The sequence below is a fragment of the Ammodytes marinus genome (genome assembly GCF_949987685.1).
Source record: "Ammodytes marinus genome assembly, chromosome: 4".
NCBI classification, from domain to species: Eukaryota; Metazoa; Chordata; class Actinopteri; order Uranoscopiformes; family Ammodytidae; genus Ammodytes; species Ammodytes marinus.
The window spans coordinates 1,341,758-1,367,068 of record NC_137233.1 but is presented as its reverse complement, the minus strand read 5'-3'; the positions used below and the strand labels follow the sequence as shown (position 1 = coordinate 1,367,068).

General features: G+C 38.8%; 1 protein-coding gene across 1 annotated transcript; it reads right to left on the bottom strand.

The window, feature by feature from the left end:
- Window positions 1–190: 190 nt before the first annotated feature.
- Window positions 191–24,040, bottom strand: LOC307249178 (uncharacterized protein). The gene is made up of 6 exons (XM_080025815.1): window positions 23,892–24,040; window positions 22,014–22,098; window positions 14,939–15,023; window positions 13,440–14,836; window positions 12,916–12,928; window positions 191–2,161 (listed from the first exon to the last, which is right to left on the bottom strand). Exons 4-6 carry the CDS (start codon window positions 14,821–14,823, stop codon window positions 757–759), a joined length of 2,802 nt encoding a protein of 933 aa, XP_079881941.1. The 5' UTR covers window positions 14,824–14,836; window positions 14,939–15,023; window positions 22,014–22,098; window positions 23,892–24,040; the 3' UTR covers window positions 191–756.
- Between the last annotated feature and the right edge of the window lie 1,271 nt (window positions 24,041–25,311).

Below are 25,311 nucleotides of genomic sequence, written 5' to 3'. Positions count from 1 at the left end.
AATACTGATTAAATTAATTAGAAACTAACATGTTACATTTATTTGACAGATGAAAACAAGTTTGATGGTTTTTAGTTGAACATACTTGTTGTGTCTGTGTATGAACAGCAGATGGCGGTAAATGATCAGCCTTTTCTCATGATGCATAACATTAAATACACCCTGCAGACTTTGCCTGCTGATATTCATGTTACAGCTCTCTTTATTTGTTGCTCAGGAAGTATTTACATAAAGTACATTTACAGTGTATCCACAAATTCAGAAGTCTTTCATCAATCTAAACATAATAACCCATAATGAAAAACAAATTTCTTTTTAGAAATATGTAAAAATTCATTCAAAGGGGAAAATTGAATATCACATTGACCCAAGTATTCAGAGCCTTTACTGAGCTACTTGAAACATTTCTCAGGTAACTCCCATTTGTCTTACATCATACATCGGGGTTCAACAGTGATGAATTTAATTGACTGGTAATAGTTTGAAAACGCGTGTCTAAGGTCTCACAATTTACAATGTACATCAGATAAACAACATTAACATAGAAACTTAAGTAGACTAATTTTGCATGTTACAAATTTGGCAAAGAAGATTAAATAATGAAACAGACAATACAAAAATCTAATGTAATTAAAATAATCATATCTTTGCAATAATGAGGCGAAAAGATGCAGCTAAAGAAATAGGATTCTGAGATTTTTTTGAAGCACAAGCTTTCAAGAAATAAAAAAAAATCATGATACATCGTCTTTATCTCTAACTGCCCCGTTCAACCGTCACACAGACCTTCATTGGTGATATCTTCAGAGGGACTTTATCATCTCCAGGGGAAATCAATGGAAACATCTTCTCAGTGAAAGTGTGTGTGATGGTGTGTATGTGTGTGTTAGTATCAGGATCAGAGAACGACAGTTTCCCTCTGTCCCAGTCCAGGGTCACTCTGATCTTCTGGAACTTCTTCTCCAGTTGGAGAACAGTGTCTAGTGGTGACCGTGCGATGTATTTACCTTTACAGAACAATATTGCCCATAATCCAGACCATATGCGTCCCTTCCTCTGGACAGACTCTGCTAACACACCCAGTAACCAGAAAGTACTGTCTCCAACCTGGACGTCCCAGCTGTGAGTCCCTGAGTTAAAGCCCTCAGAGCCCAGGACAGAGGGCAAATGATCAAGCCTCTCTGGATTATCAGGAAGCTGCTGATACTCTCCTCGTCTCACACTGGTCAGATCTTCAGACAGGATGACTACTGGATGAGCAGTGTTTGGGTCCAGAACCAGAGGAGTGTAGGAGACCATGACCTTCATCTTGTTCCAGATGTTGATGGTCAGGTTGCCCAGGTGTTTGGCCTCGTCTATCAGAGCTCCTGAGAGCAGCTGTGGATCATCTGGCAGGAGGGGCTTCTGGTCTCTTTCCACCCCAGCCTTGTAGTTGAGCAGGAATGAGACGTCTTTAGCTCTCAGCTGCTCCTCTGTGGCTCTGACTGTGTCTGAAAGAGCTGCTATCTCTCTGCTCAGAGCCTCCATCTTCTCCTTCATCATATGACTCTTCTGCTCCTCTTCCTCCCTCAGTGCAGCCAACCTGGCTTTCTCCTCGTCTTCTAGAAACTTCTGAAGCTTTTTAAACTGATCCTTAATCTGCGTCTCTGTGCGTCGGGCCTGGACCTTTATGTGTTTTGCTGTTTGATCAGAATTCCCTTTAACTCTTTCAAAAACCCTTAACTTCTCCTTTAAGAGCTCTAGAGTTTTCTTAAGTTCCTTCTTGTGTTGTCGTGCAGCTTCATCGATGGGTCTGAATCTGTGGCCGCTGTGTATTTCTGAATCTCTGCAGATGAGACAAACCAGCTGCTTATGGTCCAGACAGAAGAGTTTGAGTTTCTCAGAGTGCAGAGGGCAGAGAGCCTCTGAAGCTTTCTGATCTCTCTCCAGTAAGAAGGCCTCACACAGGTTCTTTAACACCAGGTTACAAGGAGGTTTTCTGGTTGAAGAATTTGTCTTACAAACTGGACACTGACGTTCTTGTTTCACTCTCCACCAGTTATTCAGACATTCTTTACAGAAGCTGTGGCTACATGCCAGAACAACAGGATCTCTAAACACTTCACAACAGATCGGACAGCAGAGATTTTCCTCTGATCTGGAAGCCATTTTGTCTGTGCAGCTGAAAACAGAGCAGACAGAAAGTACAGTCAGTCATGGCTCCCTCCCCCATCTACTATCTTCACTGAGATTCACTTTGAGTCATGTTTTAAGTGAAACTCACCTTCAGTGTGTGGAGTGTCAGCAGGTTGAAGCAGCAGTGTTGTAGGTTTCCATTTTTTCTCTCCTGGATGGGTTTTTGAGAAGGGCTGTCAAAAGATTAACATTTTTAAACAGATTAATGACAGGGTAGCTGTGGATTAATCACAATTAAATACCATTTTTAAATATGCTGAAAATCAATAATTTTCTTTGTAGGGGAAGGTGGGGTGATTTGTGCAACTTTTTACTCAAAGTGATTTTAAAGTGAGGCCTTGACAGTTATGTCTCCAACTCAAATATGTACATATAGTTCAGGATGTTGTGCATCCCTGGCAATAAAAACTTTGGATCTGGAATAAACTGTTTAAGAAATATAGCTTTCGGAAAAAAAGTTGTCTTGACGCACAAATCACCCCATTGTGTCACAATGACAAAGTCACCATCATCATCTTTCTGGCCATCTGAACTCTCATCAGTGGTGTCGTTAAGTGGAATTGAGATGTCACTCTCTTCTGAGCTACTGTAGACAATCACTTTCTTTTGGTGACCAGCGTATACAGCCATGCCACTGGCACAACTCTCAGAAATGTACTTTGCACTAGTTGCTCCGTGCTTGTGGAACCAACTGCCACCTGACAAATGTGATTCCCCCTACATTTCTGCCTTTAAATCAAGGCTCAAAACCCATATGTACACCCTGGTGTTTCCTCCCCATTAACTATCTTACCTCTGCACTACTATCTGTGTTTATGTGGATGTATGGGCTTTACGTCTTTTATTTTGGTTATTGTTATTGTACCTTCATTGTTTACCTACTGAATGCACTATGTACAGCACTTTGGACAGTGCAAACTGTCATAAATGTGCTTTTATAAATACATTTTACTTACTTACTTACTTATAACTCACCCAGGCCCTTGCGCACAAATCACCCCATCCCCAGAATTTTGGATAATAGGCATGATGCAGCAATTTAGGGTTGACATTGTGCTAACTATATAGACTCAAAGTGTAGCATACCAAAGCACTAAAACATGTGTCAAATGTTTTCAAACGTGTCTATAATTGTTCAGACACAATAATCAAAAAACCTTGATCATGGAAATTTTACTTTGAAAGGCAAAACACAGTTTTTTGAGCTTAAATGTGCTTATATCTTATTCCTTGTGTCTCCCTTCTTTACAGGATGAGTCAAATGGATGGCTCTTCTTAAATATGTGGTCACATTTCCAATTTCTTCCACGGTTTTCTAGAAACAAGGGGTTTTGCAACTTCCAAAACGCACAAATCACCCCACCTTCCCCTATATTGTTGTAGGACTGGAAAGATAAATGACAGAAGCAGGAGGTATTCTTTTGACATTTGTTTTTTTTAGGGCTGGCGCGAATGCCATTTTTCAGGCTTCGAATATTCGCTGGTTTTTCCGAGCGAATATTTGTTCCAGAAAAACACACCATCAAAAACAACATAAAAAAATTAAAAAATTCAATTAAAAAATATATTTTTTAAAAACGTTAATAATCCCTATATACTCCCCAGAATCGATTTTGACAGTATCTGCATATTTTGTTGAAGATTTACGCGCTCGGAGGTGAAGTAATGGATGCGCTATGACACTTAGTGATGTAATATCCTCCTAAATGAGCAATACTACTACTACTATTACAATATTACCAACTTTTATATCCAAATATAAAATTATTTCATGACATTATATTGCAGTACTAACTTCTTGCAAAAAAAATGTTGAAAAAAAAAAAAAGCTCCGAATACTAATTTAAGCTCCGAATACTAATTTTCCGAACAAGTATTCGAATAATTCGGGCCAGCCCTAGTTTTTTTATCCATATGTTTTATTTCCACCATAAAAGAACAGTCCAATCTCCTTGCATTTCAGTACACATTGAAAAGTACACTCAACAAAAATATAAACGCAACACTTTTGTTTTTGCTCCCATTTTTCATGAGATGGACTTAAAGATCTAAAATTCATTCCAGATACACAATTGTACCATTTCTCTCAAACATTGTTCACAAATCTGTCTAAATGTGTGATAGTGAGCACTTCTGCTTTGCTGAGATAATCCATCCCACCTCACAGGTGTGCCACATCAAGATGCTGATCTGACATCATGATTAGTGCACAGGTGTGCCTTAGACTGTCCACAATAAAAGGCCACTCTGAAATGTGCATTTCTTTGCTATTATATATATATATATATATATATATATATATATATATATATATATATATATATAATATAATATAATATAATATAATATAATATAATATATACACACACACACACACATTACCCTATAGGGGAGAATGGGGGAATCTGAGGCATCGGGTAATGTGAGCCACCTCCTGTATCTAGGCAACGGAAAACATTTGTGGTCATGTGAGATATATGTTTTCAAGCCCCTCTCATTTTCCCATGGCCCTGAAAGAGAGGACCTCATGGTGCTGTGGTAAGCATGTTTATTAAAAAAAAATTCACCAAAATAGGTATTTTGCATGTAAAAGTAAATTTTCTTGCTGTCAACTTAATTAACTGTTGTGCCAAAGCAAATGTATTCACGTAGAAAAACTTCTATCATACGTGTTGATGAACTACCAACATATAACAACCATGTGATGATATTAGCTAAAGATTAGCCTGAAATGCTAAGAGAGGTAGTTTCTCAAATTGTGGTGGTGGGGGAAAGTGAACCAAATGCTGCGGGGGAAAGTGAGCCACTGTCTCACTTTCCCCCACCATGAGGCACAAGTTAAGTTTAGTCTTAAACATATTTTAATGTAATATTACATAACATTTGTTTTATTTTAATGTCATAGACATTGTAGAAAAGCCATCATGCCAAGGAAATACACCAGGAAGACGACCTGGGGCAACCACACAGAAAGAGCACCTTCTCATCTTTCCCTGTATCCTTCAGGGCTGGAATGTAGAGTAGGCCTAGTTGTAGAGTATGACAGGCTGATGTTATAATGCAGTTGGGTCTTCTCCTGTGTTCTGAGTCCCAGGCTGTTCTCGCTGGTTCTGATTTTCCTATGCTTTGACCCCCAGACACTAGCTGGCTCTAAGGGTCCTGTGTTCTGACCCCCAGACTGTGTTCTAATCTAACTGGTTCTATCTTTCATTTGAATCTTATTAAAACCTTTTGAATTATAATATGTTGTATTTGATTTTGTTCAGAGTTACTTTCAAGTGTTTAGAAAATTTGCTTTGCTTAATTGACCAAACCCCATCATTATTTTACTAGTCCGACATTAGTTCTGGAATGTGTGGCTAGCTTTCAGGATTCTAACCGTTACAATATGTGTTGTTATGGTAGTTTCAGAGTGCAAAAAGTAAGTGGATCAGTTTATCCCCAGCTGGTTCACTTTACCCCCTTGATTTTTCTGGTCCGTCTCAGTTTACCCCACACGGTTCAGACAGTTCATAAATCTTAGTTTAGTTAAAAATAGAAGCACTGGCCCTCATTTGCCAACAGTGAGTAGCCTACGCACAGATTTGTGCTGTGATTTATCAATATTTTTGTACCTGAATTTCTTCGTATTCTGGGAACAAATGTTTAACTTCCTCAGACCAAGGCTTATAGAATATGATTGCTCCACTGTATCTTATGAGTAACAACGTTTAACATTTACCAACTCCGCTATTTAAGCTTCTTTGTGGCAAGTAAGAACGTTTCCACTCACTTATTAGTAAATGAGGGGCAATAAGAGAGAGAGAGACAGAGAGAGCGAGAGAGAGAGATGAAAAGGTAGAAATATATCTGACTTTTTGACTTGTATATCAATATTAAATCAAGTTGATGCTCTGAAGGGACAAATTGCATTGACAATGAATATTAGTTTAGAAAATCAATTTAGGTGTGACTAACTTTAATGTAGGCTAATGTAAAACAAACTTCCGGTTGTATATCCGGATACAGATACAGATCATTTTGTTGGTTGAACAGATACAGAAAATGCCATCTCCGCACACCCTAATACCTCATCACCATAATTTAAAACATTGTTGTGTCATTAGTCTCTTTGCATTGACTCATAGGATGTTGTTATTTATAAGACTTTAAAAAAGAATCAAGCAAAGATATCCTTCATCCTAAACGTTTTTGGCATCTTAGACTTGTTTTAAAGGAATTTAATTTATAATGGTTGAAAAAAGTGTTTTGTCTTTTTAAAAAGGGGCACTGTGTAATATGACATCATCAAGAAGTTCTAGAATTCAACGCTCCCTGGGTAACCCCAACCCTTTAGAATAATAACAGAAGCTACAGTGGCCTTCAAGGACAAGAACAATTCTAAATTCTAAACAATGCACCTGATGACATTCCAAAAACATGGATTCCTCCATAAGACCTGCCTGCTCAATGTACAAAATGTATATTAACATTTGTAATTCCCCGCTCAGGAGGATAATTTAGATTATTGGCAGGGGTGATTTTACACCAATAAAGACATATTTATGAATGAGGATATTGATTTAAGTTAATAAATTACTTAAAATGTTACACAGTGTCCCTTTAAGTCAAACTCACCTTCAGTGTGTGGAGTGTTAGCAGGTTGAAGCAGCAGTGTTGTAGGTTTCCACTTGTTTCTCCTGGATTGGTTTTGAGAAGGGCTGTCAAAAGATTAACATGTTTAAACAGATCAATCACAGGGAAGCTGTGGATTAAGTACAATCAATCATGCTTAACCCTCTACTGCATAGTGTTGCCACATGGCAACAATTACTTCAACTCAGTTTTACTAAAAGGCTGTATTATACAATCCTTTTATTCTTGATTATTTTTGAACAGGGGGCTTTTACTTTGAAGAACAAATACTTCATGGCATCAGATAACCAGGATATCCTGAATGCCACTCCTCTTTTCCTTTGACTTATGAAGTAGTGGAGGCCATGGCCTCGGGGCTCCCAAAGTTGACTTATTGTTCAATATTTAAGCAAAATTCCAACATAAAAAAAATATAAATGCTCGATTTGTATCATTAAAACCAGTTTAGATTTAATACTTTTTTTGTAAAGTGATTAAATCTATTTGTTGCCGTATGGCAACAATATGCAAATTGGAGGTGATTTTGGTGCATTCAACCTACTGGACTGCAATTGACTTACATAGGCATATGCACTATTCTTGGGTACTCCAAGACTATGTTCACAACTTTTATTTGTTTTTATAAGGGAAACACATTTTATTTATGTTTTGTAAGTTTAGGCATTTTGGAATAAACCCGTATTTCTCCATACAACATGTACGCTAGATAGTTCATCCTCTAAGGAGTGTACAGTATGTGTGTGACCAGCGTGAGGCACTTCTGCTGTCTAATCAGCATCTTGATATGCCACACCTGTCAGGTGGATGGATTATCTTGCAAAGGAGAAGGGCCTTTTGAATCCACAGATAAATCTTCGATTTCAGCTCATATATAGCTCATGAAAAATCAGAGCAGAAATGAAAGGGTTGGGTTTATATCATATACTATCAATGGTTTATATACAGTATTTAGTTCAGTTTGTATGATTTGCAGTGTCTACAGAAACTAATTTACACACATACACTCAAAGGTGTGCACACACAAACACACATAGACTCCTTCGAGTATACAGTATCTAATACCTTCTGGAACTGTGCCTGACTGATGGTGAACTATAACGGAGAAACTGCTTCTTGGACTTTCATAAGGTGTGAAATAAAGGATGACCAAATTAAATTAATGGAAATAGTTAAGTAAATCAAATGAATAATACTGAATTAGATTTATTTGAAATCAAATAGGAAATAAATTAAATTTTTGATGAAGAAAATCATGTCCCATGGTCTTATCACAGGTGTCTAAGATGTTATCATTACCATACACAATCCAAAATAACTGAAATTAAATGTATTTAATTGCATACATATTGGGTTATACATCTTACACAATCTAAGATGTATTTTTTGTTGTTTTATTTTCAATAAAATTATGTTTTGACAACTTGATTTTATGGTACTTTCCTCGATTGCGCATTGTTGCCAAATAGCAACAATTTATCCACTACCCTAAAACATTTTTTTTTAAATTTTCACATATTTCCTCTATTTAAGCTATTTTAAATAATAAAAACACATAAAAAGATTTTTATCATGTTTAAAAAATAATTCATGCAGTAGAGGGTTAAATACCATTTTTAAATATGCTGAAACTATCATTTTCTTTGTATATTGTTGTAGAATTGGAAAGATAAATGACAGGAGGAGGAGGTATTAATTTAACATTACTTATTGTATTCATAGTACATCCAGATGATGGTGTTATTAATAATGAAACATTTAATAAAAACTTAAACATACCTCACCATAATTCAATGTGGTTTTTGTGTGATTAGTCTCTTTGCTTAGATAATAGGATGTTGTTATTTAGAAAACTTTAAAAAAAGGTCAAACAAAGATAACCTTCATCCTAAACGTTTTGGGCATCTTAGACATTGCTCTTTTTTTTAAAAACCTGCAGTGTGTAGAATTTTGGTATTAATAATTATAATATCCATTATTACGTTTAATTTAGTGCATAATAGCTGATTTTTTTTTTAATTATATATTTTTCCCCCTTAGAAAGGGTCTCTTATATCTCCGCATTTCTCCATACATGGGGCCCAGGCATGGGCGCCGTCATTTTGGAAGTGTCTGTAGGGGCTAGCGCACCACCAGAAAATTCGCCAAGATTTGTTTTCATTGAGAGAGGGAGAAGGGACAGTCCGCGAGTGATCAGTGAAACGATCAACAGCGCGGATCACGTGACCTACTCTCCTCTCAGTGTACCGCTGTCGTCACGTCTTTAACAACGTTTTTTTTTTAATCTTTTTTATTTTTGATGGTGTGTTTTTCTGGAACTAATATTCGAATATTCGCTCGGAAAAACCAACGAATATTCGAAGCCTGAAAAATGGCATTCGGGCCAGCCCTACTGACAGCACTCAGTCACACGGGCAGTCTGAGCTGAGTCTGAGCAGCCCCCCGCCACCTGCAGCAGCCAGCAGACAGACAGCACCGTGTGCCAGGTGACGTTTGTGAACACGAACATTATTTTATAGGTCTGCATTCAATAGGCCACTAAAAAAGCTAACCTTGTAGTTATATGGTAACCCAAAAAGTTTGGAAAGTGAGTTTGTGTATGTAAATAGGCCTAGTTCATTACTTGGTCAACATTTTCTATTAATTGTGCCTCTTTCAGAATTGCATATAATGCAAATTAGTTGATAATGTCATCTAGCTACTACTACTTGCTTTTGGGCCAATAACTATTTTCCTTATAGAGGAGTCAGCAAAAATAGAGGAGGAAAGAATCAGAGGGCTCAGATGTAGAAGGGGCTGTGGTAAAGATGGGCAACAAAAAATCCTTTTCCTAAAGGAATGTCTGAAGGATTTCACATGGTGATGCAAAATCAAAAACACAATGAACTGTATCACCTGTTGTCAATCTGGTCCAAAACATAGACCTACTGATATTGTATTGCCAGCACAATACAATATCAGTAGGTCTTATTTAGTTAAAATTGGGAAACAGTTTATTAAATGCGTTGCAGGTCTATTTAAAGGTACAACGAGTAAGTCGGCACGTTGGCGACACCTTTGAACAAAAGCGGTAGTATTTTTACGACGCCAGCTGTCGTGAAGCTGTTTTCTAGCTCGTGCAGGGCCTCAAGATTCAAATAATCAGGAAGCAATATAGTGCGTGTCCGTGTGTTGAAAGTGTGAGGGCACCGGACTCTTTTCGGCTCGGTGAGAGTGGTTAGTGACACAGCATCAACTACACCTGACCTGATTGCAATGAGTTGATCCATTGTCACCTCTCACGGAGCTGAACGAGTATGTGTCCCCAGTCCCCACACAAAGCGAATGAACGAGAGACGGCAGTTAGTTATGGATCACGATGAGGTAATGTGTTTATGTTGTTGTAAATAATGACTATTTCAGATGAATAATGGTCATCTGATGATGCTGGTGAGTGGTGAGGCAAAGTAAACTTTGTTTTAATAGGCTACCGCTCATTCATTTAGGAGTAAACACTGCAGTCTAGGTTCGCTGCGTGAAATTGTGTATACGTTGCTTGGCAACGCCCTCCCGCCCGCCTATCACTCTCCCTTTGAGCTTTTCTTCATTGCATTTTATTTTTTTTTCTTTGATGGTTCAGCCCCGTTATCAGTCATTATGACGACAAATAACTGTCTCAAACAAGGCTCCCGCTCCCCTTCTAGGATGACCAGATCGCATTTCCATTACTTTTCACACGTCCCGCAAATTGAGACGTTGTCCCGCATTGTTATTGAAAGTGAGCCCCCCTTTTTAAATGCGTGTTTTATAATCTGGCATTTATCCGATAGCTGTCAGGAGACAGCAGTCTCCGTTTGTCTGTGTGTGTGTTTGTCTGTGTGTGTGTATCGGGCTGCTGGGCTCAGTGGCTCTGTGAAGGTGCTGCCTGCAGTGCTTCAACGTTCACTTTCCTGTTACTTCAAAATAAAAGCCAACTCACGTTTGTCAAGTGAAATGCTAATGTGAAGCCAGTGAAATGCTTTTAATGTGAAGCCGCAGCCTTAATGCTCTATTTGTTTAACAGTAGCTAACTTAACTGCTGCACGCTGATCTAAAGATAGTGTTTTTTTAATTTAGAAAGCCGTGTCTCTGGCATTACCGGTGGTGACACGAGTTTATTTTGCTAAAAAAACGGCACTTTGTCCCGCATTGTCCCGCACAAACGTAGTCTTTGTCCCACATCTGGTGAATTGGGATCTGGTCTCCCGCTCCCCTTCCCTCACCTGGAGTGATAGGCTTTTCAATTCACGTTCCTGCGCCACACTGAAATCTGCGACCAATACGGATATGTGACCATAGAGCATGCACGCGTGAACCGAAAATCGGACTGGGTGTACGACCAGATCAAATGCAGTAATAAAAACTATATAAAAACGTCTTTCTTTGCACTGATGGTCTCGTTTGCTGTTAAAGGTAATTTATGATTATCAGAGGAAAAATTAGGCTGTTTAAAAGATATTTAAATGTTACTCGTTGCCGCTTTAAGGTGTGCCACTCAATGTTCTGCTTGTGCCCCTAAAAATTCTGAGTTAGGTGTGCCAGTGCTCCTAGTAAGAAAGGTTAGTATGGAGCCCTGGAACAGTTGGCCACACTGTGTCCATCAGAACTACAGGAGCCATAGAGACAAACTGTTGTTATCTAGAATTGTACCACTTGATGATGTCATATTACACACTGCACCTTTAAAATTAATTTAGAATGGTTGTAAAAGGTGTTTTGTCTCTGAGTGCAGCTGAATACAGAGCAGACAGAGAGTACAGTCAGTCCTGGCTCCCCTCCCCCACCTACTAACTTCACGTTGAGTCATGTTTTAAGTCAAACTCACCTTCAGTGTGTAGAGTGTCAGCAGGTTGGAGCAGCAGTGTTGTAGGTTTTCTCTCTTTGAGCTGAACTCACTCAGATGAAGTTGTTAGTTTGTTCTGACAGTGAATCTGACCATGTGGTTTTCAGTCCGTGTCTCTCTCTAGCGAGGAAAGGGAAAGACAGTTTCCGTGTTCTACTTGGGTGGGAGGGCTGAGGGGTGGAGCTTTGTCAGTCTTCCTCTTCTTCTTTTCGGTTATTGGCGGGTTACAACCGTAACTTTTTGGTGCATACCGCCACCAACTGTACCGGAGTGTAACAACCGCATTTATGTCTTCTGGTTTTGTTAGTCTTATGCGCTTACTTTACTCCAGAGTTCAAATGTATTGCTTGATATAGACACTGAATCTGATAGTGTGCGTCTGGCTTCAACAATAGTTTTAATTTATATACTAGAAATAACTTAAATCATCCATAATCATTACTATTATTTTCTCTTCTTGTGTTGTGTTGTTTGTTTTGTCTGCCTTACTTTGTGTAAAGCATCCTGTGCCTGGAGAGGCTATATAAAACATGTTACATAGTTACATTATAACATACTGAACACAGTGTAATGTATATTCATACTTGGAATAGTTTTTATATCAGAAATAGATTAAATCAAATGTAACATTTTTTATTCATAATATTCACAGTGAGAATAATATGATGAAATATTAATTAAATTGTTTTATCTGGTAAAATACTGATTCAGTTTATTAGAAACTAACATGTTACATTTATCTTACAGATGAAACTAGCCCTGTGTTCCAAATCACATACTTCCCTACTATTTAGTACGCCAGAAAAAGATTTAGGATGTCCCAATACATGCACGTCAATTGTAGTATGCTGAGAATACATAAATGCCCTACTAACTCTAATAGTATTTTGGAGTATTCGTCTTTTCTTGAAGTAATGAAAGAAAAAATCTTCCTTATCTGATTTTTTTTCTCCTGTGGCCCTAAAACTCTTCTGTACTTTAGTATGTAGTGTAGTAAAAAGAAAAACTACAAGTTTGATCGTTTTTAGATGAACACACTTGTTGTGTCTGTGTATGGACAGCAGATGGCGGTAAATGATCAGCCGTTTCTCATAATGCATAACATTAAATACACCCTGCAGACTTTGCCTGCTGACATTCATGTTACAGCTCTCTTTATTTGTTGCTCAGGAAGTATTTACATTAAAGCTGGGGTGGAGGATTTGGGGAGAAAATGGCAGTTGGGATAGAGATTCGAAACCAAATACCTCAACCGCTCCACTTCACAAATTCAGAAGTCTTTCATCAATCTAAACACAATAACCCATAATGAAAAAACATAAACAACATTTTAGAATGATTTAAACATTCATTCAAATTGAAAAATCACATTGACCCAAGTATTCAGAGCTTTTACTGAGATACTTCAAACTTTTATCAGATAACTCCCATTTGTCTTTATCATCTTTTAGATATTTATACATCGGGGTTCAACAGTGATGACTTTAATTGACTGGTAATAGTTTGAAAACACGTGTCTAAGGTCTCACAATTTACAATGTACATCAGATTAACAACATTAACATAGAAACTTAAGTAGACTCATTTTGCATGTTACAAAGTTGGTAAAGAAGATTAAATAATGAAACAGTCAACAATTAAAAAATCTAATGTAATTAAAATAATCATATCTTTGCAATAATGAGGCAAAAAGATGCAGCTAAAAAAAAATTATTAAGAGTTTTCCCTTCAAGAAATAAAAAAATCATGATACATCATCTTTATCTCTAACTGCCCTGTTCCACCGTCACACAGACCTTCATTGGTGATATCTTCAGAGGGTCATTATCTCCAGGGAAAATCAATGGAAACATCTTCTCAGTGAAAGTGTGTGTGAAGGTGTCTATGTGTGTGTTAGTATCAGGATCAGAGAAGGACAGTTTCCCTCTGTCCCAGTCCAGATTCACTCTGATCTTCTGGAACTTGTTCTCCACTTTGAGAACAGTGTCTCGACCTTGCGGTGACCCTGCTATGTATTCACCGTCACAGAACAATATTCCCCAGAATCCAGACCCTAAGGGTCCCTTCCTCTGGACAGACTCTGCTAACACACCCAGTAACCAGGCTGTACTGTCTCCAACCTGGACGTCCCAGCTGTGAGTCCCTGAGTCAAAGCCCTCAGAGCTCAGGACAGAGACCTCCATATCAAACCTCTCTGGATTATCAGGAAGCTTCGGTCTCACTCCTCCTCTAACACTGGTCAGATCTTCAGACAGGGTGAGACATCGATGAGCAGTGTTTGGGTCCAGAACCAGAGGAGTGTAGGAGACCATGTCCTTCATCTTGTTCCAGATGTTGAAGGTCAGGTTGCCCAGGTGTTTGGCCTCGTCTATCAGAGCTCCTGAGAGCAGCTGTGGATCATCTGGCAGAGGGCGCTGCTTGACTCTTTCCACTGCAGCCTTGTAGTTGAGCAGGAACGAGACGTCTTTCAGCTGCTCCTCTGTGGCTCTGACTGTGTCTGAAAGAGCTGCTATCTCTCTGCTAAGAGCCTCCATCTTCTCCTTCATCATCTGACTCTTCTGCTCCTCTTCCTCCCTCAGTGCAGCCAACCTGGCTTTCTCCTCGTCTTCTAGAAACTGGTGAAGCTTCTTAAACTGATCCTTAATCTGCGTCTCTGTGCGTCGGGCCTGGACCTTTATGTGTTTTGCTGTTTTATCAGACTCCACTTTAACTTGTTCAAAAACCTTTAACTTCTCCTTAAAGGGCTCTAGAGTTTCCTGAAGTTCCTTCCTAGGTTGTCGTGCAGCTTCATCGATGGGTCTGAATCTGTGGTCTGTGTGTATTTCTGAATCTCTACAGACGAGACAAACTGGCTGCTGATGGTCCAGACAAAAGAGTTTGAGTTTCTCAGAGTGCAGAGGGCAGAGAGCCTCTGAAGCTTTCTGATCTCTCTCCAGTAAGAAGGCCTCACACAGGTTCTTCAACACCAGGTTACAAGGAGGTTGTCCGTTTGAAGAATTTGTCTTACAAACTGGACACTGACGTTCATGTTTCACTCTCCACCAGTTATTCAGACATGTTTTACAGAAGCTGTGGCTACATGCAAGAAAAACAGGATCTCTAAACACTTCACGACAGATCGGACAGCAGAGATTCTCCTCTGATCTGGAAGCCATTTTGTCTGTGCAGCTGAAAACAGAGCAGACAGAAAGTACAGTCAGTCATGGCTCCCTGCCCCATCTACTATCTTCACTGAGATTCACTTTGAGTCATGTTTTAAGTGAAACTCACCTTCAGTGTGTGGAGTGTCAGCAGGTTGAAGCAGCAGTGATGTAGGTTTCCATTTTTTCTCTCCTGGATGGGTTATTGAGAAGGGCTGTCAAAAGATTAACATTTTTAAACAGATTAATGACAGGGTAGCTGTGGATTAATCACAATTAAATACCATTTTTAAATATGCTGAAAATCAATCATTTTCTTTGTATATTGTTGTAGGACTGGAAAGATAAATGACAGAAGGAGGAGGTATTCTTTTGACATTTGTTTTTTTAGCCATATGTTTTATTTCCACCATAAAAGAACAGTCCAATCTCGTTGCATTTCAGTACACATTGAAAAGTAATTTATTTTATTTTATTTATTTATTTTTTAAATGGACCTTGGTTTCTCAATCCATCTCTAAATGCCTGATCTGCAGTGATGCCGGTAACGCGTTACTTTAACGCGTTACCGGCATCGGACCTCTTTTTTCCCAGTAACGAGTAATCTAACGCGTTACTATCTCCAAACCAGTAATCAGATTAAAGTTACTCATCAAAGTAAGTGTGTGTTACTTTTCCTGTCATTTACCTTAGTGAAACATTTGACATAACTGCACAAATGACTGCGATTGCGATTCAATGTAAATAAATGTGCCCGCATTTGTCTCTAAACGCTAAAACTGCTCCAACAGCTCCTCTCGTCTTTTTGGTAGCGCCCCTCGTCTCTGACATGCAGTGTGTGTGTGTGCCTGTGTGCAGCAGCATTACGGCCGAGTCTAAGCTGAACTGTGGCGCAAAACAAACGTTTCCCCCCCATGAAATATAGCGTCTGCTATGGGGATATTTAGGATTCGGGTACGGTGACGTTGAAGAGATAGAAGTGTTTAAAACTTGGAAACTTATAGTCACGTGGCGACCGGTGGCCGCTCACACCCAGTCTATCAACACATGAGACATCGCAGAGAAAAGTCAAATGAATGCATGAGAGTGAAGGGCCAAGCACGTTAAGTTTAAAGACACTGCTACTGTCTTTGCACTTTGTAGGAATGCATTTATTTTCATGGGGGGAAAAACGTTTTTTTTATTACATTTTTTAAACCATAATTTTTATCATTTTGAAAACAGTAAGCCTATAGGCTACTAGCCTACAAGATTTATTTTATATATTTCAATGATTCTTAATATGTGCAAGTTTTAAATTGAGATACACTCAACAAAAATATAAACGCAACACTTTTGTTTTTGCTCCCATTTTTCATGAGATGGACTTAAAGATCTAAAATTCATTCCAGATACACAATATTACCATTTCTCTCAAACATTGTTCACAAATCTGTCTAAATGTGTGATAGTGAGCACTTCTGCTTTGCTGAGATAATCCATCCCACCTCACAGGTGTGCCACATCAAGATGCTGATCTGACATCATGATTAGTGCACAGGTGTGCCTTAGACTGTGTAAAAGTACATTTTCTTGCTGTCAACTTAATCAACTGTTGTGCCAAACCAAATGTATTCACGTAGAAAAACTTCTATCATACGTGTTGATGAACTACCAACATATAACAACCATGTGATGATATTAGCTAAAGATTAGCCTGAAATGCTAAGAGAAGTAGTTTCTCAAATTGTGGTGGTGGGGGAAAGTGAACCAAATGCTGCGGGGGATAGTGAGCCACTGTCTCACTTTCCCCCACCATGAGGCACAAGTTAAGTTTAGTCATAAACATATTTTAATGTAATATTACATAACATATGTTTTATTTTAATGTCATAGACATTGTAGAAAAGCCATCATGCCAAGGAAATACACCAGGAAGACGACCTGGGGCAACCACACGGAAAGAGCACCTTCTCATCTTTCCCTGTATCCTTCAGGGCTGGAATGTAGAGTAGGCCTAGTTGTAGAGTATGACAGGCTGATGTTATAATGCAGTTGGGTCTTCTCCTGTGTTCTGAGTCCCAGGCTGTTCTCGCTGGTTCTGATTTTCCTATGCTTTGACCCCCAGACACAAGCTGGCTCTAAGGGTCCTGTGTTCTGACCCCCAGACTGTGTTCTAATCTAACTGGTTCTATCTTTCATTTGAATCTTATTAAAACCTTTTGAATTATAATATGTTGTATTTGATTTTGTTCAGAGTTACTTTCAAGTGTTTAGAAAATTAGCTTTGCTTAATTGACCAAACCCCATCATTCTTTTACTAGTCCGACATTAGTTCTGGAATGTGTGGCTAGCTTTCAGGGGCCGTATTCACAAAACATTTTATCTTAGCGCTAAGAGTACTCCTAAGGAGCACTAAAAGTTCTTAGTAAGGAGTAATTTCTTAAAACCTATTCACAAAGCTGATAAGACCAACTTTTACTAAGGAATAGGAGGGACTCCTTAGCCAAGACTAGAGGGCGGTGTTGACCCTGTTGCTATGGATGATGTCATTTTCATACCTTCTATGCCCACAGTGATTGGCTGAGAGGGAATGAGAGCTAAGAGTGAATTTATGATGGAAACACTGTGGGAGATATCCATATCATGTCGCTGTATTAAAGTAAAGAGTTTTTATATACAATTAATGACAAGTGACACTGATTTAACATGAAACCAAGATACTGCAGGGTTTCCCACACATTTGTTCACAATTAACCTACAATAGCGCCACATAGGTCTATTCATTTTAAATTTTACAATGATTTGAATCGGAAAAAATATCCTCATTGAACAGCTGCTCCATGCACTCTCACTGTATTTCTCTCAATGGCGGACTATGCAGCAATAGTCAGACAGCGACAAACCAGGAAATTCACAATTTAGAAACAACAGCTGGCAAAATTGTAAAGTGCATGAGGAAGGAAAAAGGCGAGACGCGCAACTATACAGTAGCGGATCTGTGGAACGGAGGAGATGCTGGGAAGCGCCACATATAGGCCTCTAGTGGGAAATCCAAACGTGACGCCAACAGTAACTTTCAGTGCATCGTAAACCCAAAGCAACTGGAGGAAAAGGAACTTAATAAATATTTTTTTATATAAATATAATAAATATAAATGTGTCTATACTTTCTAAATATACAGGGTTCGTACAGCTTTTTAAGAGTAAAATTCAAGCACTTTTCCAGCACTTTCAAGATAAAATGTCAACTTTTTCAAGGAAGCTGACAGCAAACACCGTTCTCGACTTCGACAACTTCACAAAATTAAAATGTTGGATCTTGGTTCTGTAACTTATCACTACAGTGTGACTAATGGATTAGGTTATACAACTTGTTATGGGAGCTGCATCGAGCTAACCCCGCTGAGGGTAACATCACGTTACAATGAAGTAACCCCCGAGCTTACGTTATCTAGCTAACAACATGAATTTAGAGCAGGGTTCCAGACAAACCATTTTTACTAGGAGCACTGGCGCCTCTAACTCAGAATTTTTAGGGGCGCGAGCAGAAAATTTAGTGGCACACCTTAAACAGACCTGCAACGCAGCTATTCAAATGTTTCCCAATTTGAACTATATTAGGTCAACTGATATTGTATTGCCAGCATGTTTTAAAACACACTGAAAACAGATGATACAGTTCATTGTGTTTTTGATTTTGTATCACCATGTGAAATCCTTCAGACATTCCTTTAGGAAAAGGCATTTCTTTTACCTATTTTCACCACAACCCCTTCTACATCGGATTTTTCCTCTATCCCTGCTTCCTGTAAGGAAAATCGTTATTGGCCCAAAAGTAACTAGATGAACTTATCAACTAATTTGCATAATATTACAAATTAACTAGGACGATTAACATATTTACACACTCACTTTACAAACTGTTTTGTTGCCATACATAATTATAAGGTTGTCTTTTTTATAGGAATGCAGTGGCCTATTGAAAGTGGACCTATGAAACAATTTACTAGTTTACAAACGTCACCTGGCAGCTGTTGTACAGAGCGGACACGGTGCCGTCTGTCTGCTGCAGGTGGCGGGGGGCTGCCCGAGTGAGTGCTGTCAGCGCCGCGGTGAGGAGAGTACAGCCATTGCTACTCGGCTCTGGTAGCGCAGTTTAAAAAAAAAAGTTGCAAGGTGTCTCTGGCATTTAACAGCCTTATCGCTATGGCGGAAAGTCGGCAAATATAGCGGGGAAAGTCAGCAGTTTGTAACATGTTAAAGACAGCGGGACACTGAGAGGAGAGAAGGTCACGTCATCCGGGGCGTTGATTGTGTCGCTGATCACTCGCGGACTGTCCACTGTCTCTCTCTCAAAGCACAATAATAATTTAAAACATTTTGTCTTTCGGTCGCGCGTGCCCCTAGTTGTGAAATGGCGGTTGCACGGTCTCAAAAATTTGGTCGCAGTCTGGAGCCCTGATTTGGAGCAATACATTATTGAGAACTAGCAGGTCAGCTAATTGCTAACAGTGTTGAGCATCAATTTAGCATGCTATTTATTTGTATCAACAAGTCATTAACACATACAAACTCGGGATTTGGTGTAACTTACAAAGGAGAACATGAATGAACAGTCATCCAGAGTGACATTGTCTGATAAGTTTTACTGATTTACCTTTGGCATGACTTCTAAGTGCCGATTCCCCCATTGTGAACAGCTGGAGGTAGGCTACTTTTTGCAGACAGTACAGTCGCCTATGCCTGCCGGTTATTAGGGCCTCGTCATAACCAAATGGAAACGGATATTTGATATGGAAGTATCGGGAGCAATAGGTCCATGAGCAGGGACTCGTGGTTCTGGGTAATTCCTGGAGCGATCGCCAAGTGTGGCGCGTGTCCCAGGAAAGAAAACACGGGGAGCAACTGCACTCGTGCATACAAGACGGCGGCTAAGAAAACATTGCGACAGAATTTTTTTTTAATTTACAGAATAAAAACAATTAAAATATGAGTTGAATTACGACACTGGTCAATAAAGAGAAAATCCAGCATTTTCCAGCACAGTGTTCAGATTTCAAGCACATTTCAAACCTTGAAAACACTCGATTGAAAATCAAGCATTTTCCAGACTTTCAAGCATCTGTACGAACCCTGAAATATAGCTTTACTAAGATCATTAAACCCTTACAGCTATTAAAGGTACCTTTTATAAAGCTCACTAGCATTAAATCTCTCCAAAACACCATCAAATGGTTGTCTGTGATTTACTCTTAGTGACTTAGGAGTCCTAGCTTTTTATAGATTTAGGAGCTAGTTTTAGCGCTAAAATGCTTTGTGAATTACACTTATCTTAAAAAGTTAGGAGTCCTAAAATTAGGAGTGAAACGCCCCTTATTTTTGAGAGTTACTCCTAAATCAGCACTTTAGGACCTACTCTTAGCCTTAAAATGTTTTGTGAATACGGCCCCTGAAGGGACGAAAATTGCATTGACAATGAATATTAGTTTAGAAAATCAATGTAGGTGTGACTAACTTTAATGTAGGCTAATGTAAAACAAACTTCCGGTTGTATATCCGGATACAGATACAGATCATTTTGTTGGTTGAACAGATACAGATACAGTGAAATGACATCTCCGCACACCCTAATACCTCACTATAATTTAAAACATTGTTGTGTCATTAGTCTCTTTGCATTGACTCATAGGATGTTGTTATTTATAAGACTTTAAAAAAGAATCAAGCAAAGATATCCTTCATCCTAAACGTTTTTGGCATCTTAGACTTTTTTAAAGGAATTTAATTTATAATGGTTGAAAAAAGTGTTTTGTCTTTTAAAAGGTGCAGTGTGTAATATGACATCAAGAAAGTTCTAGAAAGTTCTAGACTACAACGCTCCCTGGGTAACCCCACCCCTTTTGAATAATAACAGAAGCTACAGTGGCCTTCAAGGACTCAGAATTCAGATTATTGGCAGAGGTGATTTTACACCAATAAAGACATATTTATGAATGAAGATATTGATTTAACCCTTTAGGCGCCACAGTCGCAAAATTGCGACAAGACGCTTTACTGAATCAAACAGCTGTTTTCTCTAAATAGAGTGTTATATTTTGTTCAAACTCCCCTCCACTAGTTGGCAGACATCCCATACCTAGACCTTAGCTCAGAAAAACGTCATCCTTCAATGCAAAATATTCGCGGAAATCCGGAAATCCCATCCAAAAAAAAAAAATCCCATCAAAACTTTTTTTGTCATATCCTCCTAGCGATTTTTTCTGGTTTTATTGAAAACTTTTGTGGTGTTTGGAGACTCTGACGTGAAAGCACGTTTCACTCTGCAGTTACTGTGCTCATTGCTCAACGAGCAGCGGGTGTTACCGAGAGCCCCTCCCCGTCTCAAAGCACTACGAGGCGGTCAGTCTCGGAGCAGCCCTTCGGAGCGAGTCCCTGCCTGCTGTCAGAGCAGAGAGGAGAAACACCTCCGCGTCCAGGCTGCAAATGAATCGCGCTGTTGTTAGGTGCGAAATCGGAGATAGTGTGCCACTAAGCTATTTATGCTGAAGCTGTATTGCTGGATTTAGGAGTTATTACAAGCAAAAAGTTGACGAGTAGGGAGTTTAGTGTTCACTCTTTCTACGGCCCCGGTCACGGTGCGTCCATGCGCAGCAGTGGTGCAGCCATGCGACGCAGCATTATATATATCAATATTATCATATTATAATGATAATAATGATGATAATAATAATCATAATAATAATGAAGAATAGTAGAAAAAAGGAAATAAAAATGGTGGTGGGTAAAAAAATAAAAAGTCATAAAAAACGCCTACTGTTTACATGAGTTTTGTGGTGTAGTTCTAGTTCTAGTTTACAACTGTTGGCTCACAACAAAGTGGACATCATTACAAATGGATGGAGGGGTGAATCTGATTAAATAAATTCAACTCTTTCAAAATATCAGGTATTTCATGGAAATTACATAATCCAACATGGCCGACACCATATGACGTCATAATATGCTAATTAGAACGGGAAATGTACTCCCCAGATAAACTTTTGGTCATTCTCAATATTTGTCTCATTTACACTTTGTCTCTATCTCAAACCACTTTCAATCCAGAGACTTCTGAAATTTAAGTGTCAAAATCTAGTATTTTTAAAAATAAAACCCGGCGCCTAAAGGGTTAAGTTAATAAATTACTTAAAATGTTACACAGTGTCCCTTTAAGTGAAACTCACCTTCAGTGTGTAGAGTGTCAGCAGGTTGAAGCAGCAGTGTTGTAGGTTTCCATTGTTTCTCTCCTGGATTGGTTTTTGAGAAGGGCTGTCAAAAGATTAACATTTTTAAACAGATTAATCACAGGGAAGCTGTACTTTTTAAATCTAGGGGCTAGCGCGCGACCAGAAAATTCGCCAAGATTTGTTTTCATTGAGAGAGAGAGAGAAGGGACAGTCCGCGAGTTATCAGTGAAACGATCAACAGCGCGGATCACGTGACCTACTCTCCTCTCAGTGTCCCGCTGTCGTCACGTCTTTCACATGTTGCCAACTGGCGACTTTTTCCGCTATACCTGCCGACTTTCCGCCATAGCGATAAGGCTGTTGAAGACCAGCGACACATCTTGCAATTTTTTTTTTCTAACCGCGCTCACAAGAGCAGAGTAGCAACGGCTTCTGTCTACTCCTTACCGCTGGCCCAAATTATTCGAATATTCGAATACTCGTTCGGAAAATTAGTATTCGGAGCTTCGTTTTTATTTTCTTTTTTATATATAATTTTTTTTTTTCCAACATTTTTTTTTGCAAGAAGCTAGTACTGCAATATAATCTCATCAAATAATTTTATATTTGGATATAAAAGTTAGTAATATTGTAATAGTAGTAGTAGTATTGCTCATTTAGGAGGATATTACATCACTAAGTGTCATAGCGCATCCATTACTTCACCTCCGAGCGCGTAAATCTTCAGCAAAATATGCAGATACTGTCAAAATCGGTTCCAGGGAGCATATAGGGATTATTAACGTTTTTTTTTTAAATGTTGTTTTTGATGGTGTGTTTTTCTGGAACGAATATTCGAATATTCGCTCGGAAAAACCAAGGAATATTCGAAGCCTGAAAAATGGCATTCGGGCCAGCCCTACTGACAGCACTCAGTCACACAGGCAGGTAGTCTGAGCTGAGTCTGAGCAGCCCGCCACCTGCAGCAGCCAGCAGACAGACAGCACCGTGTGCCAGGTGACGTTTGTGAACACGAACATTATTTTAAAGGTCTGCATTCAATAGGTCACTGCATATTCATAAAAAAGCTAACCTTGTAGTTATATGGTAACCCAAAAAGTTTGGAAAGTGAGTTTGTGTATGTAAATAGGCCTAGTTAATTTGTAAATTACTTGGTCAACATTTTCTATTAATTGTGCCTCTTTCAGAATTGCATATAATGCAAATTAGTTGATAATGTCATCTAGCTAATACTACTACTTGCTTTTGGGCCAATAACTATTTTCCTTATAGAGGAGTCAGCAATAATAGAGGAAAGAGTCAGAGGGCTCGGATGTAGAAGGGGCTGTGGTAAAAATGGGCAACAAAAAAAAAATCCTTTTCCTAAAGGAATGGTGATGCAAAATCAAAAACACAATGAACTGTATCACCTGTTGTCAATCTGGTCCAAAACATAGACTTACTGATATTGTATTGCCAGCACAATACAATATCAGTAGGTCTTATTTAGTTAAAATTGGGAAACGGTTGAATAAATGCGCTGCAGGTCTATTTAAGGTGTGCCACTCAATGTTCTGCTTGTGCCCCTAAAAATTCTGCGTTAGGTGTGCCAGTGCTCCTAGTAAGAAAGGTTAGTATGGAGCCCTGGAACAGTTGGCCACACTGTGTCCATCAGAACTACAGGAGCCATAGAGACAAACTGTTGTTATCTAGAATTGTACCACTTGATGATGTCATATTACACACTGCACCTTTAAAATGAATTTAGAATGGTTGTAAAAGGTGTTTTGTCTCCGAGTGCAGCTGAATACAGAGCAGACAGAGAGTACAGTCAGTCCTGGCTCCCCTCCCCCACCTACTAACTTCACGTTGAGTCATGTTTTAAGTCAAACTCACCTTCAGTGTGTAGAGTGTCAGCAGGTTGGAGCAGCAGTGTTGTAGGTTTTCTCTCTTTGAGCTGAACTCACTCAGATGAAGTTGTTAGTTTGTTCTGTCAGTGAATCTGACCATGTGGTTTTCAGTCCGTGTCTCTCTCTAGCGAGGAAAGGGAAAGACAGTTTCCGTGTTCTACTTGGGTGGGAGGGCTGAGGGGTGGAGCTTTGTCAGTCTTCTTCTTTTCGGTTATTGGCGGGTTGCAACCGTAACTTTTTGGTGCATACCGCCACCAACTGTACCGGAGTGTAACAACCGCATTTATGTCTTCTGGTTTTGTTAGTCTTATGCACTTACTTTACTCCAGAGTTCAAATGTATTGCTTGATATAGACACTGAATCTAATAGTGTGCGTCTGGCTTCAACAATAGTTTTAATTTCTATACTAGAAATAACTTAAATCATCCATAATCATTACTACTTTTATTTTCTCTTCTTGTGATGTGTTGTTTGTTTTGTCTGCCTTACTTTGTGTAAAGCATCCTGTGTCCCTGGAGAGGCTATATAAAACGTGTTACATAGTTACATTATAACATACTAAACACAGTATAATGTATATTCATACTTGGAATAGTTTTTATATCAGAAAAAGATTTGAGCAAATGTGATATATTGTATTGATAATATTCACAGTGAGAATAATATGATGAAATATTAATAAAATAGTTTTATATGGTAAAATACTGATTAAATTAATTAGAAACTAACATGTTACATTTATTTGACAGATGAAAACAAGTTTGATGGTTTTTAGTTGAACATACTTGTTGTGTCTGTGTATGAACAGCAGATGGCGGTAAATGATCAGCCGTTTCTCATAATGCATAACATTAAATACACCCTGCAGACTTTGCCTGCTGACATTCATGTTACAGCTCTCTTTATTTGTTGCTCAGGGAGTATTTACATTAAAGCTGGGGTGGAGGATTTGGGGAGAAAATGGCAGTTGGGATAGAGATTCGAAACCAAATACCTCAACCGCTCCACTTGTTCTCTTTGGTCCCTCCCCTATGCTCCCTCCCTGCCACGCTCTACACCAACAATGCCGTGCCAAAGTGAATGGACAGTCCCAACAGCCAATAAGAACAGAGAATCGTAGCCTCGCTCTGATTGGTCAAAGTGTACAGCTCATGTTAACTTTGACCAATCAGAAATCACATACCCCAGCTTTAAGTACATTTACAGTGTATCCAAAAATCCCAAAGTCTTTCATCAATCTAAACACAATAACATATTATGAGAAAACACAAACAACATTTTAGCTGGTCTCCAATTATTCATATTTAATGTAATGTGTCGGGCTTCAAAGGGCTGAACATCAGCATGCTTCTTTTATTTAAATGTTGTATTTTTATCCATGTTTTAAATTTGTTCATTTGTTCAT

Coding starts and splice junctions, on each gene's coding strand:
- LOC307249178 (XM_080025815.1), bottom strand. CDS start 14,823: ATGGCTTCCAGATCAGAGGAGAATCTCTGCTGTCCGATCTGTCGTGAA.